The following is a 19,307-nucleotide window of genomic DNA, read 5'->3' as shown; positions in this document are numbered from 1 at the left end:
TATGGTAAAACTAGTCACTAGAAACTATAAGTGTTGGACAGAATCAAGGTCTTGCATGGTCCTCGGACTCAAACCTATAGGGAAACCAGCTACTTCAAGAAAATACAAGTGTTAGATAGAACCAAGGGCTTGCATGGTCCTCGAACTCAAACCGAAAAACCAACTACTTCGAGAAAATATAAGTGTTAGACAAAACCAAGGTCTTGCATGGTTCTCGGACTCAAACCTATGGGGAAACCAGCTACTTCAAGAAAATATAAGTGCTAGACAGAACCAAGGTCTTGCATGATCCTCGGACTCAAACCTATGGTGAAACTAGTCACCCAAAACTATAAGTGTTGGAAAGAACCAAGGTCTTGCATGGTTCTCGGACTCAAACCTATGGGGAAACCAGCTATTTCAAGAAAATACAAGTGTTAGATAGAATCAAGAACTTGCATGGTCCTCGGACTCAAATATATGGGGAAACTAGTTACTAGAAAATACAAGTGTTAGATAAAACCAAGGTCTTGCATGGTCCTTGGACTCAAACTTATGGAGAAACCAACTACTTCAAGAAAATACAAGTGTTAGATAGAACCAAGGGTTGCATGGTCCTCGGACCCCTAACTCTAAGGAAACTAACACAACCGAGTGTTTAGATTAGGTACAGTCATACCTCGGTCCTCGGACCGGATGCTCAAAACAAGTTAAGCCTATGAATATCGTCTGAAATGCGGCAAAGCACCCCAGTGCCCGGCGACCCCCTTGGACAGTCCATTTTAGGTTACACGTCCTCGAGTGATCACCCCATATGCAGTATAGAACATTCAGATATTATCCCGGTTAGTCTCATATGGTTAACCTACTTGAAGTCGGCATTGTTATGCCCGTCAGTTTTAATAAGTTCAAAGTGATAACTCTTTGCTAATAAGGGCATTGGCCCTAAGTACTATTCGAAAGAAAAGGACACCAGCACATCCATTCACAAAATAATTATTGCAAAAAAAAAAAAAAACATGCAAAATGGGATAAAGTCATCTTTTATTAGACAAAGAAGTAGTACAGCGTACAAAAAAGGGGCTTAAACAAGCATATACCAGAAGCTAACTACAGAAACAAACAAACAAACAAACAAAAAAGATACACGGGAACGATAAATCCTTCAATTTTGCTCTAGTAGCGACTAAGCAAGTCCAGATGGCACCAGTGATGGAAGAGAAGAAGAAGCGGAGGCACCTGGGTGGCACCAGTGATGGAAGAGAGGAAGAAGCGGGAATGTCAAATCCCCGTACCAGCTCTAACAGCAATCGAGCAAGTGTCATATTAGCAGCAATCGAGCGAGAACGGCTGGTACCGGTGATGGGAAATCTCACTGCTGTCGCACCAAAAATCTGATGCGACCTCCACCTGCTTCGGATTTTGGCTGAAGGAAGAAGAGGCTCCTTTCTTGCCTTATCGAGGAGAAGAAATGTCTTAAGTCTTTGCTTCCCTTGCCCTAACCGGGCCATTTTGGATCCCGAAGATACCCAAGGCTTCTGAAGAGAGTGTGATCCCTTCACCCTCATCCTGGCCTTGACCCCGTCACCCCCTAAGGCTCAGTCACACTGGTAATGGGGACTTTGGGCACAATTGGAGGGTTAGGGATTTGAAAAGCTTAAAATGTGTGCAAATAAAGGAAATGACCTCCCACCGTGCTTCTTATATGGGGGGCAAGCCTAGCGGCATTTAATCTGTACAAATCTCCAAGAAAAACTACAAACGAGATAAGTCCCGCTCAATTCTCAAAGCAATCTGCAGCCATTGGATTTGCGTCGCCTCGTAAAGAGACCTTATTAAAGGTGCGTCTCGTGTACCGAAACGGCAGGAACGCGACGTGGGTAAACTAAAAGAATGTCTCACAACTAGGAACGTGTCCCAGGCAAACAAAGAGGCTCCGGTATTGATGAAAGACAAGACTTGGCAAGCCATGACATAGGTCCGACGTCACCAAAACCCTCATTTCCGTCCGAGGAGCCGGACAGTAGGATTTTGAGGGACTATTGTGGGGTCAGAGAAATTGTGATCCCGACCCACTTTACATTAGGGCCCAAGACCCGCGTTGAGGAAAGACGTTGCCAAGGACATGCAACGAAAGTCCAAATGGCCTAGAGATATAGTTGAGGACGATCCTATCCTCGGCATCCCAAAGCGCTCCCAAAAGAAAGGGCGAGTGCAGTAGGACACACACGAGGGTACAGTGCAGAAGCGGTTCAAGGAAAAACTGTCACCTCCGCATTGAATGCGTCAACAAACATCCTAGCAGCATTAATGGGGAAAGGACTTCTGAACAGTGTGACGACAAAAGAGTCAGGGAAAGGCTGCCCTTACTGCAATTAAGTACCCTACGCCAGACAGAGCCATGCCTTTCAGCTTTCACAACCACCCTCAACCACTTTAGGTATGGGCTGATGGGACAAGTATCAGTCCTATAAAACTGAACCCACACGTGGACGTTCGAGGGAGGAGAAAAGCTGGTTTAAAAGGGGGAGAAGAGCATGATGTATTGGGAAGGAGGACCATTGACACCTAGTGTAAAAAGGAAGAATAAGAACAGTAAGCTCCTCGGACAAGGTCCAAGGACTGGAGCCACCCAGGCCGTGCCGAGGAGAAAGTCTTCTTGAATAGGCTCAGGTCACTTCTGTGCGATCATCATAAACACCATGACTAACGACTGTCCGTTCACCAAGACCTAGCCTTTTTGCCCGCTCTCTACAAATTTATTGTTTGGGCCTTTAACGTTCGAACCCAATACCAATTTAGGATCGTTACAAATTGAGTCCTTACAATAGTGATTGTGCAATTAGAAATTTATTTGTATATATTGCTTTTTATACTTTACATTTTATATGTATTTGAAATGGGGCTAAATGCATGTAAAACTATATATTTACATAAAAAATGAAGTTTGGAAATCCATAACATTGTTATTGGCAAAAATTACATTATGTAATAATTTTTTTTTTTTTTCCTAAGCAAAAAGACTGACAAATTTCATTAAACAAAAAATTAGCCATAATCGATTATGAGTACATTATTGATGTATGTAAAACATCCTTTATCCGCACATTTACATTCAACATAATTACTTTTAGAGACAAGTTTCAACACAAAACCAACCACCTTTTTTTTTTTTTTACAATGCATTTTTTCATATTATACTTTTTTTTTTAAAATGCATTTCAACAATCAAAAGCTACTTTTTTTTTTTTCTTTTCTTTTCTTTGTTGATAATTCAACGGCTCGAAAAGACGAGAATTTAAACCTTAGATATTTTTGTTAAAATGCCAAAAAAAAAAATACCAATTAAACTACAAAACTCTTAGCACCATTGCTACCTTAGTCACTAAAAATTATGCACGCTTTTTTTCTTATCCTAGGAGAAACATTGGTAGTGAGCACATTTAATATATTGCATTCATCAAGGCACACATGATTGAATATAATTATAAGACTTAAGATATGACAAATAAAGAAATTGTAACTAAGCTCAATCTTTTTTCTTCTTATATTGACACAGATGATACATCAATTTTTGATCGAACAGTTTAGGTGAATTACAAATAAGAAGTCTCATATCAGAGTTCACAAGATTGAGTTAAAGGAAACCAGTTACTACCACTAGGCACTTTATTTTAATCTCTTTTTTTCCCTTGTGTGTTAAGGAAAGCAACCTTCCTTGCTTTGTGCGTAAATGTAAACGCTTGTGCTGTGTCTTTTCTTATTTTTTTAGTTCTTTTCTCTTTTATTTTCAGTCAGAAACAAAAAGGTCCATATTTCATTAACTCCAGGCTTTTTATTTGAGAAATGCTAAGATATTTAGTCACTCCTTTGTGAATGCCAGAGTATGAAAGCAACTCAATCTAACGAAATAGTGATTGAAACAACTCTAATATGTAACACACCTGCAAAGCAATGTCTGATTGATTATCACAAACATGTATGCAGTTTGTAATAGGGGAAATAAGAAAGAATATGGAAAAAGATACAAAACAAAGGACAAGAAGATCTGTTCTGGCAAAACTCATCTAGCTGCTTTTTTTATTTCGAAGGAGTACTTGAGTTCCAAATAACATCTGTTGTCATCATCTTCAAACTGCATAAATTGCAAAACCATCAGAAGGAAGAAAAGGAAAGTCAACATAATTTGTGTAAAAGTATAGAAGTGCACAATAAACCATTCAAATGATAACAGATATATTGGTGAACACATATACCTTTACAAAATTAGACATCTTTATTATTGCCACATATTTCAATATTCATAAGACACTACTAGGAAATTACCATGGAACTATTTTCATTTATCATTTATAGGAGTTGCCACCCAAATTTAGTTTCTTATTGCTCAATAGTCTAATGATGCTACTAAATCCAAAAATGGTGAACTTGATTGTGCAAGTGATTCGATCATGAAGTATGTCATTGCGTACATAATGGAGAACATGTTGGTTGGTTACTAACATTATGTATGGGCCCGTTAGTTAGTCCTACATAAGTGTTATAATTGATGTTTATAATCAGAAGTGTCCTTCAGCAGAACTCCATGAGTAAACAAATTATGAAAAATGTTTGAAACTAACCTCCACCTGCCCTGAAAAAAAAATTGTAAAGAAAACACAATCTTGTGAATGCCAAGTAATGATCACAGATTACTATGCAATCACAGCTATCAGAAACTTATGAGTTAAGAGATCCTGAGTCTTTCCACTCAAAAGCATGGGCTATTCAGAGTAGGCACATTATGCTCTCTTCTTAACAAAAATGTGAATAGATGATTGAGAATCTGAGATTATTATTTAAAGAAAGGAAAAAGAAAAAGGGACATTAGATTTTATAGCAGAACATTTTATACAGAGTAAAGCATGCATGTGCTATTTAATATCAAATTAAGCATACAAAAGTACTTTACATCCACATACCTTGAGCCTCGCCATGTAGGTACCCCTTGCAAGCGCACCAGATGGAGTGGTTTCTTCGTCCAGGGTGTACACATATGATTCCCTTTGAGGAGCAAAAGTGCCCAACATTCCTTTGCTTTGATCAACTGATGCCCAAAAGTAGAGGGGGAAAAAGATGACTAAAGTAACTAAAAAATGATAATTACATTAAATAATATACAGTAAGAGAATTTATTTCTATAAATTATAAACAGTAAGAGGAATAGTTAGGAGGTTGAGTTATTCAATAATTTCAAGTTGAAGAGGACAACAATTCACAAATATTAATTTCTTTGTGACAATGCACCCATTAGGATGACAAAGGAAAATAAAATATTGCAGATAATGGCAATCAACAAAGATAGATGGTCAGTACCTCAAGTCAATGTAACTTTGCATTTCATACATCTGCCTTCCTAGATTTTGCATTGTTATTACAAACAGATGATATTTCAGCTTATGTGATTTCTTCAACATACATGTTTTTACCCAGAGGCAAACAAGCAATCAAGCACTAGGTGTTTGTGTTCAACCTTTCAAGGGTTGAGAAGTGGCACAATATCCAAGAAATCAATATAAGTTCGGATATATTTATGATCACACAGCATTTGCTATTCAATATTCACAGACAACCTCCTTTTTAATGCTTCCTTGCTGCAACGTGCAAGAAACTTTTTCATTGATAACCAAAAGTGTATTCTCACTTGATACATATCCTGAGGTGACACGAGTCAGTGGGTCTCAAACTGAAACCTGAACCTTCACCACTATGGTTCAGTTTCAAAAATTCACTCCAAAATCAGATCTTTCTGCAATTGTTATTGGTTATGACTTAACTTTGCGATTCTGTTTAAAATGGGTATCATATGCATCACAGTTGCAATGTGCAAAGCAATAACGAGAAGAGGGGAAAAAAAGAATAATACAAATTGAGTATAAGGGCCAATGTCAAATTGTAGAACTAAAACAAACACCAGAGTTTCTACCAGTCTACCAAACTACCTCAGCCAAATTGACTTCTTGACTCATAAATTCAGAAGTTTAACTATGTCTTATTATATAGAGGTTTTTTTTTTTTTGGCTTGCAGAATCTGCAAGTTCTCCATAGAGAGAATTGAGAAATGCCACACGAGGGTCTGGTGATTTAATATTGATTCTCATTAATATGAACTGCAGGTTATCCATTAAAACAGACAGATATAAGAAAATTATGCACCTTGAAGTCCCCCTTTCCACACTGTATTGGAGTATCTCAGGCCTGAAACTATGTTATGCTGAACACTGAACGTCAGCTTAAGCCGATAGTGTGATCCCTCCCTGAGGGTGAACAGGGCATGGCCTCTCTGATTTTCATCAACAGGCAAGGGAGTAGTAATCTCCCCAAATTCATCCGAGATAATCCCAATGGAGTGAAATTTGACTTCAGGTTCCATTTGGCCTAACAATATAGGAAATGAAATCAAGAAAAGAACCAATTATCGTGTGGAATAAATGATGCACTGGATCATTAGATAATGACTAACATACCATTTAAATCACTTTCCAAGCAACCAAGCAGCTTCTCTTTCCACCTCCTTAAGCTGTCATCATCCTGCAAAGAACATTTGATATTTAAATTGAAAATTGGTAGGGCCCAAATACATTGATTAACTAATGCCAGATGAACTGATTGATTTGTAGAGTTGTGTTTGGATGCCAAGCAGCATATGAAATAATTTCACATTGTATGTCGTAGGTCTTAATGTAGAAAACGTCTTCCAGAAGAGACAAACTGCAAAGACTAAATCCATCAACACCGAATGTAAATTATGAGGCATTTTTCAAAAAATTGTGAAAATGATTAGATGCAACTATATAATTCAAAGAAATTCCAACAAAAATAGAACTGCACACATTTTTTTTTTAATTATTTCAGTTTCCCAGACACAAAATATCTTTTTTTGATAATTCAATTATTACAAAAAGTGGGGAAGGAGGAATTTGAGCCCTGATTCTCCATAGAAATCAGACCAGGTAATGCCACTGAGCTACAATGTTCTTGGCCACAGACACATAATATCTTGCAATTTTAATTGACAAAATTAAAATTCAATAGTTCAAACGCTTAGCAATGGCCATAAAATTGGCAAAAGCAATAGTTATCTTGTGAAAATTATTGATGCTAAGACATAACAGCCCAAGAATCAAAACCCCAATTCAGAGCAGGGAAAAAAAAGGAAATCTATCCACTGAGCACTTCAAAGATAAATGTTCACTTTAATATCTGAGAAATGAGGTAAAATAAGGACAATTCTATACATACTATGTTACGTCACTCCAAAAGCAAAGGAACAATCTTACTCAAGAGTACCAAAAACTCAAGCTTCAAAATTTTAGTCCCTTCACTTTCCCCCACAACTTTTAAAGCAATTACCAGAACGAAAATGGGTTCGATAAAAAATAAAAATACATTACAACAAAGACCCCATTAAGCAATTCAAAGATATTATATTTTCACATATATAAAAAAGAAAGAAAAAAAAAAGGACACAAACCCAAAATATTATTACAGTCGAACAGAGAAAGAAGAAGAAAAAAGACCAACCTTGTCTAACTCAATCTGTTCCTTGAGAGAAACCAAAGGCCCTGGAACAAAACCAGCATCAACCTCATCTTCCTTAGCATCATCGTCATCATCACGATCTTCTTCTTCTTCTACTTCATCTCCTTCCACCACCCCACAAACTTCACTTAGTTTCTCATTCATTTCCTTTTGCTTTTCTTGTCTTTGATCACCACCACCACCACCACCACAAGCTAAAGATGATGATGATGAAGACCCTGCTGTAGATGATGGTCCTGCTTCTTCTCCTCTCTTCCCACCCTCCATCTCTCTCTCTATCTCTCTCTACAGTGACCAACCCACAAAAAGGTACAAAACCCTTTAAAACTTTAAAGTTGTTTCTTTCAAAGTTTCAACGAAACCCCAAGAAAAAAAAGAACAGGAATTAGGATTCAAATTGGCGAAAGAAAAAAGTACATAATAAATATACTTACTCTCAGTCACTCCCACACAAAAACAAAAGGTCAAAAACACAATCTTTTAGGGGTGTTTGGTTTGTGTTTTTAAACAACCATTTTCAGTTTTTAAACAACATTTCACACATTTTAACGCACTTTTTCACCCACACGTATTTCCACAAATATTTTCAAACAACAATTTTCAATTTTTAAACACATATACCAAACGGGCCCTTACTGTCTTTCTTACAAGTTCATTTGTTTGTTTGTGTTTGGCTTTTGTGTCTGTAGCACTGTTGTCGGGTTGGTGGAGTTTTTTAGGATTTTGGGAACCAGACACTGGATAGTGGATAGCGTGGTCAAGTGAATTATTCCACTTTTTATCAAATAAAATAAAATATATATATAATTTGGCATTTGAATTATGCTGGTCGAGAGTTAATTATTAGTATTTGATTATTTTCTAATCCAAGTTTTAAAAACTCAACCCCCAAAAAAAAAAAGTTTTAAGAACTTGTTAATGTGCATTTTCAGTTCACTTTTCCATCATTATGTAATCGACAATTATTAATGTGGCAAGCGTGCTTATTACACATGTTTTTGTAATATCATTAACATAATATATCACATACTGATGTCATAAAATTAGGAATTAAAAACTACAAATTTTCTCTTCTCAAAAAAAAAAATAAACTACAAATTCTCAATTTATTAAAAACTAAATTCACATTTTATTTTTTATTTTTTATTTTTTATGTTTCTAGTTATCTAAAACCCACAAGTAGTTTGATGTGTATCCAGCAAGACCATCACTACTAATACAAGAATTTTCATAATATATTTCATAATTATTTTTTAAAAGAAACAAACATTTTCATAATCATAATCGTTAAGTTGATAGATTATTATTGGTATTTAATATTTATAATTCAAAACTTGCCACCTTAATTATAAAAAAATTATGAATTAAGTTGTATCTCTAAACTTATTGATTTCCTAAATGTAATGTCAACAATTTTCATTTACTATTAAATGAATATATAATATTGGACAAATATAACATTAATAAGGAGGAAGGACTTTCACCTATAAGACTTCCATCTAAATATACCATTCTTAGTTTTATTCATCCCTTTCTCTCATTCTTCTTAATTAACTAAAAATTAAAATTCATAAAAAAAAAAAAATTAGAATAAAAAAAAACTAAAAAGAAAAAAATTATAACGTTAGAAAGTTTTTAAATTCTAAGATCATAATCGATATATATATATTGTAAGGACTCGATTCGTGACGAACCGTAGCGGTGTTGGGCTCGTACATAAAGAGGCCCATACAATATCATTTGTAGAGCGTGGGTTTGAAAGACTAGGCCTTGGTCACCAGGCGGTGGGTTTTTCATGGTGTTCATGCATGGTTCAGTTTTCTTCACCCCTAGAATCTTTCTCCTGGAGGGGGGCTGGGAGGCTCTGGTTTTTGGCCATTTTTCCCCGGATATTTTAGATTTTCTCTCAAACTTAGTCCTATACCGTTTTTGCCCTTCTCTTCGGTGGGACTTTAGGTTCTGCCGAGGACCGAACTGTCCTTGGATGTATCCCAAGGATTTCTTATGCTTTATTTTACCGGACTTGGGCCATAGTCTTCCTCGGCTTGGACCTCTGGATTCCCCACGGGCAGATGGGCCTGCCCCATAAATCACTTGGGCCCCACAATAGCCCCTCAAAACCCGGCTGTCCAACCTCCCGGTTGGAAAGGGGGGTTTTGGTAATGTCGAGCCTTTATTATGGCTCCTTTAATTCGACCTTTCATTAATGCTGGCGGTTTTACATCTGTTCAAGAAATGTACTAATCCACGAAGCGTTTTTTGATTTTACTCCTGACGCTGATTTTACTCCTGACGCTTTCTCGCCGTTTGATTATTCAAAACGCGCTTTTAATGACTTCCCTTTACGAGACTCGTTTACATTCGACGGTTCATCTGATGAGGTGGGGCAGTGGAACGGACCCATCTTTGTTTTCAGATTTCTCTTTTGGAAACCTGAACGAATTTAATGCCTTCCGTTTCGCCCTTCCTATAAGAAGACAAATAGGAGGCTATCGCTTTCGTACAGAGACCCTTTTATTTTTCTGAGATCTGAAACTCTTAGCCTCCCTTAGCGTTTACTTAACCCTGTAATTATACACTAAGTCATAATACGTTCACCATAACGAGTGATGAAGGAAACATACCCCTCCTCAAAGTATCATGTTCTAATAAAACTCGAAATGACTCAGTCAGGGTAAGGATGGCGGAGACTTAAGATTTGTCTTACCTTCCTTTTAGCCAAAATCCGAAGCAGGGGCTCATCACGTCAAACTTTCGGCGTGACTGAGTCGAGAACACCCATTATCACTGCCCCCCGCTCTCTTATGAGCATACCTAATATGGCTCCAGTGGGTTAGGAGTCAGGACCAAGGCAGGGACTAAGTGCCCCTGCTTCTTCCTCTCTTCGTTCACTGGCGCCTCCTTCTGTCTCCCTTTCTTAGTCTTCTCAGCACCAGATCCATCCTGGTGCTTTCCCTTCTCCCTCTTTTGCTCCTTTTTCTTTCTTTTCATCTCTTCTCTCTTCTTCTCCTCCTTCCTTACTCATGTCCTCCATCTTCTTCATTCATCTCCTCCATCTTCTTCTACAGAAGGTCCCTTTCTCAATATGGGTGCTACTGAGGCAAAGTTTGGAAGGACTTCGGAGACGAATTTAACAAGACATCTGGTTGTTTACTTATCTGTATTGTTAAGGTTTTGTTTTGGTTTTTTTTTTTTTTTTTTTTTTTTTTTTTTTTTTTTTCAACAGTTTATCTTTTGTATAGGCTTGTTTAAGCCCCTTTTTGTACGTTGTAATACATCTTCATATTAATAAAAATGGTTGTTACTTTACTTCACATGTTCTATCTCTTTATTTCCGAAATGATGACACAATACGTAGACACATAATTCAGTTAAATACTACCTTGTTCTGTACTTATAAAAATAATCCGACTTAATAATTCTGACTTAAACAAATAACATTCAAAGCTGAAACTTTTATGAGACAGGAAAAGAGAAAGCATTATAATGAGCTTAATGAGTCGGCCGGGCACAATACCGCCGATCTTAGAGCACAATACATGGGATCCTACCCCCTTATCAAAGAAAAATGCGTCTTTACGAATTTGCAAGTGCTGTTCGGCACAATAATATAGCATTTGAATCAATAACAACCATGGCCGAAGTATTTGCTAAGAAAAAGATATCACCATAACTTTAATAGAATTACTTGGCACAACAAGGCCGACCCGTGAAAAATAATACTTACCCCAAACTAGCCGAGGTGAGAACCGAAGGCTTGATGCCGGGTAAGAAATAACCATTTGAAGACATATCACCCGCCAAATGAATAGCCCCCTTAGGCTACTGAATACTGGGGCGTTCCACCACCTTCCTTACGCTTTTGTTGGCCTTAACCTTTTACGGTATTTAAGCCGAGGATTAAGTAGCTTAGCATTTTTATCAAGTAGCCAATCTTACGAAACCCAAACTTTTTCTCATCCGAGTAGTTGGTTTCCCCATAGGCTTGAGTCCGAGGACCATGCAATGCCTTGGTTCTGTCCAAACCCTAGTTTTCCACATCCAAGTAGTTGGTTTCCCCATAGGCTTGAGTCCGAGGACCATGCAATGCCTTAATTCTGTCCAAAACCTAGTTTTCCTCATCCAAGTAGTTGGTTTCCCCATAGGCTTGAGTCCGAGGACTATGCAATGCCTTAGTTCTGTCCAAAACCTAGTTTTCCACATCCAAGTAGTTGGTTTCCCCATAGGCTTGAGTCCGAGGACCATGCAATGCCTTGGTTCTGTCCAAAACCTAGTTTTCCTCATCCAAGTAGTTGGTTTCCCCATAGGCTTGAGTCCGAGGACTATGCAATGCCTTGGTTCTGTCCAAAACCTAGTTTTCCTCATCCAAGTAGTTGGTTTCCCCATAGGCTTGAGTCCGAGGACCATGCAATGCCTTGGTTCTGTCCAAAACCTAGTTTTCCTCATCCAAGTAGTTGGTTTCCCCATAGGCTTGAGTCCGAGGACCATGCAATGCCTTGGTTCTGTCCAAAACCTAGTTTTCCTCATCCAAGTAGTTGGTTTCCCCATAGGCTTGAGTCCGAGGACTATGCAATGCCTTGGTTCTGTCCAAAACCTAGTTTTCCTCATCCAAGTAGTTGGTTTCCCCATAGGCTTGAGTCCGAGGACCATGCAATGCCTTGGTTCTGTCCAAAACCTAGTTTTCCACATCCAAGTAGTTGGTTTCCCCATAGGCTTGAGTCCGAGGACTATGCAATGCCTTGGTTCTGTCCAAAACCTAGTTTTCCTCATCCAAGTAGTTGGTTTCCCCATAGGCTTGAGTCCGAGGACTATGCAATGCCTTGGTTCTGTCCAAAACCTAGTTTTCCACATCCAAGTAGTTGGTTTCCCCATAGGCTTGAGTCCGAGGACTATGCAATGCCTTGGTTCTGTCCAAAACCTAGTTTTCCACATCCAAGTTGGTTTCCCCATAGGCTTGAGTCCGAGGACTATGCAATGCCTTGGTTCTGTCCAAAACCTAGTTTTCCACATCCAAGTAGTTGGTTTCCCCATAGGCTTGAGTCCGAGGACTATGCAATGCCTTGGTTCTGTCCAAAACCTAGTTTTCCACATCCAAGTAGTTGGTTTCCCCATAGGCTTGAGTCCGAGGACTATGCAATGCCTTGGTTCTGTCCAAAACCTAGTTTTCCACATCCAAGTAGTTGGTTTCCCCATAGGCTTGAGTCCGAGGACTATGCAATGCCTTAGTTCTGTCCAAAACCTAGTTTTCCGCATCCAAGTAGTTGGTTTCCCCATAGGCTTGAGTCCGAGGACTATGCAATGCCTTGGTTCTGTCCAAAACCTAGTTTTCCACATCCAAGTAGTTGGTTTTCCCATAGGCTTGAGTCCGAGGACTATGCAATGTCTTGGTTCTGTCCAAAACCTAGTTTTCCACATCCAAGTAGTTGGTTTCCCCATAGGCTTGAGTCCGAGGACTATGCAATGCCTTGGTTCTGTCCAAAACCTAGTTTTCCACATCCAAGTAGTTGGTTTCCCCATAGGCTTGAGTCCGAGGACTATGCAATGCCTTGGTTCTGTCCAAAACTTAGTTTTCTCTTTGCGTGGGACCCTGGCTTTAGGGGAGGTAGCTCCTCAGCCAAGCCCCTTGAATTATCTAAGCGATTGACGCTAATAAACGTAGCCCCTAGTTAAGAATCATAGAGTTTTCTCTTTGCGTGGGACCCTGGCTTTAGGGGAGGTAGCTCCTCAGCCAAGCCCCTAGAATTATCTAAGCGATTGACGCTAATAAACGTAGCCCCCAGTCAAGAATCATAGACCTTAGCGGAGCTTTACACTAAAACTCTATAACCAGTTGTTAAAAATGGCAAAGGAACTCTCTCAACCTACCGTCGATACCAACACACAAGCCTTTCCCACAGATGGCGCCAATTGTAAGGACTCGATTCGTGATGAACCGTAGCGGTGTTGGGCTCGTACGTAAAGAGGCCCATACAATATCATTTGTAGAGCGTGGGTTTGAAAGACTGAGCCTTGGTCACCAGGCGGTGGGTTTTTCATGGTGTTCATGCATGGTTCAGTTTTCTTCACCCCTGGAGTCTTTCTCCTGGAGGGGGGCTGGGAGGCTCTGGTTTTTGTACATTTTTCCCCGGATATTTTAGATTTTCTCTCAAACTTAGTCCTATACCGTTTTTTCCCCTTGAATTATCTAAGCGATTGACGCTAATAAACGTAGCCCCTAGTTAAGAATCATAGAGTTTTCTCTTTGCGTGGGACCTTGGCTTTAGGGGAGGTAGCTCCTCAGCCAAGCCCCTAGAATTATCTAAGCGATTGACGCTAATAAACGTAGCCCCTTGTCAAGAATCATAGACCTTAGCGGAGCTTTACACTAAAACTCTATAACCAGTTGTTAAAAATGGCAAAGGAACTCTCTCAACCTACCGTCTATACCAACACACAAGCCTTTCCCACAGACGGCGCCAATTGTAAGGACTCGATTCGTGATGAACCGTAGCGGTGTTGGGCTCGTATGTAAAGAGGCCCATACAATATCATTTGTAGAGCGTGGGTTTGAAAGACTGGGCCTTGGTCACCAGGCGGTGGGTTTTTCATGGTGTTCATGCATGGTTCAGTTTTCTTCACCCCTGGAGTCTTTCTCCTGGAGGGGGGCTGGGAGGCTCTGGTTTTTGGACATTTTTCCCCGGATATTTTAGATTTTCTCTCAAACTTAGTCCTATACCGTTTTTGCCCTTCTCTTCGGTGGGATTTTAGGTTCTGCCGAGAACCGAACTGTCCTTGGATGTATCCCAAGGATTTCTTATGCTTTATTTTACCGGGCTTGGGCCATAGCCTTCCTCGGCTTGGACCTCTGGATTCCCCACGGGCAGATGGGCCTGGCCCATAAATCACTTGGGCCCCACATATATATATATATATATATATATATATTTATATATATTCTCTAACACATAATATTAAGATAGTTAAGGTAGTAAATGAGACAAATTTTATCGAGTAATGAGTGTTTAAGTTTGGCTCAACAATGAATGTAAAATGTTCAAGTTTAGCTTAAGCTTGAACCAAGTCTATAAATGATGTTTGATCTTGAACTCATCAAAAATTTAAAAGCTTGAGTTTGGTTTGGCTCTACTTGATTTATTAGTCAAGCCAACCTAGAACTTAATATCAAGCTCGAACACAAGCTCTCAATCAATCTTTTAAACTTGATATCCAACACAAGTACATTATCAAACTTATTTGGTTTGGACAAGTAATCTTAACCCCTAATTACTTAAAGTTTCAATAACATATGGGTTTAATTGTCGAGCTCACAAGCGAGTTTAGGTCTAGCTTGTTTTGTATAGAGCCCTAATGTTCACAAAGCCTATTCATAAACAATTTTTTTTGTTTATGCTTGGCTCAATTATTATACAAGTCTAAAAGTAAAGCTCAAGTTTGACTTGTTTATAAACAAAAAATATGAAGGAGGTTTTTTTATCAAGTCAAACTCTAACTATTTATGAACAACTTGATTCATTTACAGCCCTAAAGATAGTTATTATTTGAATGATTTTATCCTTTTATTTTTTTTTTTAAATATTATTATTACTGTAAGGACACAATTTGTAACGACCCATAATAATGTTGGGTTCGCACGTAAAAATGGCCAAACAATATCACTTATAGAGCGTGGGTTTGAAAAGCTAGGCCATGGTCATCAGGCGAGGGTTAGTCATCTTGTTCGTACAAAATTAGGCAGCGTTCGCTCGAGGAATCTTTCTCCTTGAGGCAGTCTGAGAGGCTCTGGTTCTTGACCTTTTTTCCCAGCCCCTTTCTTGGTGCATTAACCTTCACATTATATAGCCATTCTTGGTTGATCTTAGCCCTCCACTTGTTGATCAGGCAGGTGCCTACTTCAATACCCGTCCCATCAGCTGTCCCTCCTTACTTTTTGTTAATTGCGATGATCGAAGTCACCCTGTCCAGGCGTCTTTTCTCATTAACATGGTTAGGATGTTGGCGGGTGCATTTAATGCGGAGGGGATGTATTTACCCTGAACCAGTTTCGCACCGTACCACCACGTGGGTCCCATTCTACTCGCATCTCCTTCAGGGGGCTTTTTGGGGGCAGCCTTCAACGAGATGTTGCTCTTCCCTTTGAAGTCTTGGAGTGCCGAGGACAGGGTCATCCTCGGCTGTGCCCCCGGCATTTCGGTCTTTCCCCATTCGTCCTCAGCAAATACCCTCCTCGGCACGGGCCCTGGGCCCTAGTAGAGCGTGGGCCGGATCATAAGTTCCCTGGCCCCACAATTACATTGGAACCCTATGGATTTCTATGATTTGTTTTTAAATGATTTCATTATTCTTAAGCTTATATGTGTTCCTATTTTTCTCAAATAAAAAAAAAAAAAATATATATATATATATATATATTGTGCACCAAACTTTATATTTGAATACTTGCTTCTGGTACTGATTCCATAGAAAGGAATACCCTTTTCCTTTCCTTTCATCTTTTGATAATTACTCTAAACATTTTAGAGTGTTAAGGAAAAAAAAAAAAAAAAAACTAAATGACATTAGAAATTTAGAATAATATTTAGTAATAGTCTAACACCGCTTCCTTCATGGTAGTGATTTATTTTGGAAGGTGAAGTGTTTATTTTAAGTTGTGCTTGGATTGAAGATTACGTTGATAACATCTTCATCTACTTTTCTTCTTCTTCAAACCTTCAAATGAATTAAGGATAAAAAAAATAAATAAAAAAGGTATTTTTATCATGGCTTGATTAGCTTTAATGAAGTAATTTTTAAATATTTTCAGAAGACGGAGAATGATACTCCCTCCTCTCACATATATGGTAGGGTTCATCCTAAATGTGAGAAGATAAAATACCATTTGTGGGGCCCAAGTGATTTATGGGCCAGGCCCATCTGCCCGTGGGGAATCCAGAGGTCCAAGCCGAGGAAGGCTATGGCCCAAGCCCGGTAAAATAAAGCACAAGAAATTCTTGGGATACATCCAAGGACAGTTCGGTCCTCGGCAGAACCTAAAGTCCCACCGAAGAGAAAGGCAAAAACGGTATAGGACTAAGTTTGAGAGAAAATCTAAAATATCTGGGGAAAGCTGCCCTTACTGCCATTCAATGCTCTGCACCTGACAGAGCCGCATTCTTTGGCTTTTACAACCACCCCCAACGACTTTGAGTATGGACTGATGGGACAAGTATCAATCTTGGAAGGTTTAACCCTACGCATGGACGAAGGACAGTGGGCACAGGCTAGTATAAAAGGAAAAGTGAGCAATCTATAAGAGAGGTTGGGAAAAATAGCCAAAAATCAGAGCCTCCCAGCCCCCCTCCAGGAGAAAGACTCCAGGGGTGAAGAAAACTGAACCATGCATGAACACCATGAAAAACCCACCGCCTGGTGACCAAGGCCTAGTCTTTCAAACCCACGCTCTACAAATGATATTGTATGGGCCTCTTTACGTACGAGCCCAATACCGCTACGGTTCGTCACGAATCGAGTCCTTACACCATTTATCCATACTTCAAAAGTATTTAATTTTTTTTTCATAAAATGGGTTGAAGTGTGTGTTATCTTTTTGTCTCTCTTTGCGGAGAAAAAAGTTGCTTAGTTTTGAATTTGCAATTTTGTTCCGGAAGAATCACGGTGCACAATCAATTATTTTGGTTGAAATTAATAGAAGAAGATTCTCATTTTAAAACTAGGAGTTGAACCTAAAAAGCTTTCCATCCAGCTAATGCATTTAAAACCGTTATATGAGATGTTTTTTTTTTTCATAAAAAGATGATGTGTTAGTATTAGAAAACCATATATATGTGGTGCTAAGGGCACTAACATTAATTTGAATTAAAAAAAACAAGGCCCAGCTGGAGCCTGGCGGCTATGGAGAAAATAGATACCAAAAGATGTGAGTCCAAATCCAATTCAAGCGTTAGACTGTGAGCGCCGCGTGATTACTATCTGATAAATTTTCATTAAGTAAAACTTTGACTTAGGTGCGGTACATCAGGTTCTTTCTTTAATTAAATTCAAATACCTAGTTACATTGTCCTATAAAATACAAACAATGTTGTCTTTTTTAAAAATAATTAAAATTCAATTTACCCAAGTGTTGGGTTTCAAAAACCTGACATATTGTACTCAAATTTTACCTTTGTTTATTTAATTTTATTTCAAAAACACGAGCTTAGTTTGAACTCATCACTAAACGATATTACATCTTTAATTTTGGTTCTTTTTGTGGTTGAACAATCTCAAATTTATTCATGAGCTACTTAATTAATTTATTCTTTTCATGTATATAGTAAACACTACAACTAATTTTTTTTTACCGACTCACAACTATATGCTAATAATTAGTAACTACATTATAATTGAAATTATATCATCCAGGTTAATTAGATAGAATGATTTTTGTTATGAACTTATAGAAATTAGATTCACCAATATCATGTTAAAAACTATACATAATATTTACTATTAATTGGACTATTTAGATTTTCAATAGATGTGATACATTTTATGAATTTATTTACAAATTTAAACATTTCAAGTCCATATAGATATATTTGTATACATGTATACATATAAGCATATAATATTAGATATACTTATATTGAACCTCATACTCATTAGTTAATTTGCTCAAAAACGTGTTATTATGTTTGACCTCATCTTGTTTAATAGTCAAGCCTAAACTTAAGTTTGAGTTTGACTCATTTGCTAAATAAATGAATATAAATAAGCTTATGCTTGGGCCCAGTTGGTTCATTTAAAACCCTAATTTATTTTATTTGTACATATTTATAATTATAATATCTACTTGAACATATGATTTTGGATAAAAAAAACTTTTTTGAGAGAGAGAGAGAGAGAGGAATAGGAAAAAAAAATTAGAGTGAATATATAAAAAATGATCTCTTAGTAAATTTGTTACTAATAATAAACAAAATATAACAAAAACTTTATTATAATTTTGTTTCTAAAAAAAAAAAAAAAAAAAGAAGAAGAAGAATGAATTTTTTAAAAATTTAATTTAATTGCTATTTAAATACAAAGAAAGACGTCGTTAAGTCATTGTTAAGGGTATTTTTTTGCAGCCAGTACATATGTCATGATTTAATAAATTGGTAGTTAGACTGAGGTTGTTCTACTTCTAGGAGTCAAGTCCAGAATGGGTCACACTACTTGGCATGCTATAGTTGCGTTTCCCCCTTAGCAAACGAAACAACATTATAAGTATTTGAATAATGTATGAGGGTATTTTCCATTATAAAATAAGTAATGATTTAAAATATTCATAATATAAAGAGAGTGAAAATAATAGTGCTTAATTAAGACTTATCATGTATTTTTTTGGGGCTGCCTTTGTAATAAAAAAGCAATATAAATAAAATTCAACAATGAAGGAAAGTTTAGTCTGCCAAATCATTTTGCGGTGGCATTATGCTATATATAATGTGCTGTTGTGATATTCTGCTACAGTACAGGAAGGCATTTAGTAGTGTCAATTCAAACATAACGAAGATATTTGTTGCATTATATGAGTTGTCTAGCGGCGTTTTGTGGGACATTATGTAGCATATGGGTTTGTGAGCACTTATTCTCACCAGTCCACATAAATGAAGGCTGCAGTAAAACATTCAAGTTAGCCGAACCATGAACTTGGTACATGGAAGCTTTTGCTAAAGCTCCGAAAAAAGTAACATATTGCATAGTGAGATAGTGAGATCTAGTGCGTG

At 37.8% G+C, this 19,307-nt stretch overlaps 1 protein-coding gene across 1 annotated transcript; it reads right to left on the bottom strand.

Moving 5' to 3' along the window:
- Positions 1-3,799: 3,799 nt before the first annotated feature.
- LOC115958876 (rho GDP-dissociation inhibitor 1-like) lies at positions 3,800-8,021 on the bottom strand. The gene is made up of 5 exons (XM_031077133.1): positions 7,543-8,021; positions 6,486-6,549; positions 6,175-6,396; positions 4,941-5,065; positions 3,800-4,114 (listed from the first exon to the last, which is right to left on the bottom strand). Exons 1-5 carry the CDS (start codon positions 7,825-7,827, stop codon positions 4,043-4,045), a joined length of 768 nt encoding a protein of 255 aa, XP_030932993.1. The 5' UTR covers positions 7,828-8,021; the 3' UTR covers positions 3,800-4,042.
- Positions 8,022-19,307: the final 11,286 nt, after the last annotated feature.

The sequence above is a fragment of the Quercus lobata genome, chromosome 9, assembly GCF_001633185.2.
Source record: "Quercus lobata isolate SW786 chromosome 9, ValleyOak3.0 Primary Assembly, whole genome shotgun sequence".
Classification (NCBI taxonomy): Eukaryota; Viridiplantae; Streptophyta; class Magnoliopsida; order Fagales; family Fagaceae; genus Quercus; species Quercus lobata.
The sequence above is the reverse complement of the archived record's forward strand: the minus strand, read 5'-3'. Positions and strand labels throughout refer to the sequence as shown.

Excerpts from the sequence above, each read along its gene's own strand:
- LOC115958876 (XM_031077133.1), bottom strand. The coding sequence starts at position 7,827 with ATGGAGGGTGGGAAGAGAGGAGAAGAAGCAGGACCATCATCTACAGCA. Across the intron at positions 6,550-7,542 it reads AACAGATTGAGTTAGACAAG|GATGATGACAGCTTAAGGAG; the intron begins GTTGGTCTTTTT and ends TGTTCTTTGCAG. Across the intron at positions 5,066-6,174 it reads GTGGAAAGGGGGACTTCAAG|TTGATCAAAGCAAAGGAATG; the intron begins GTGCATAATTTT and ends TTTGGGCATCAG.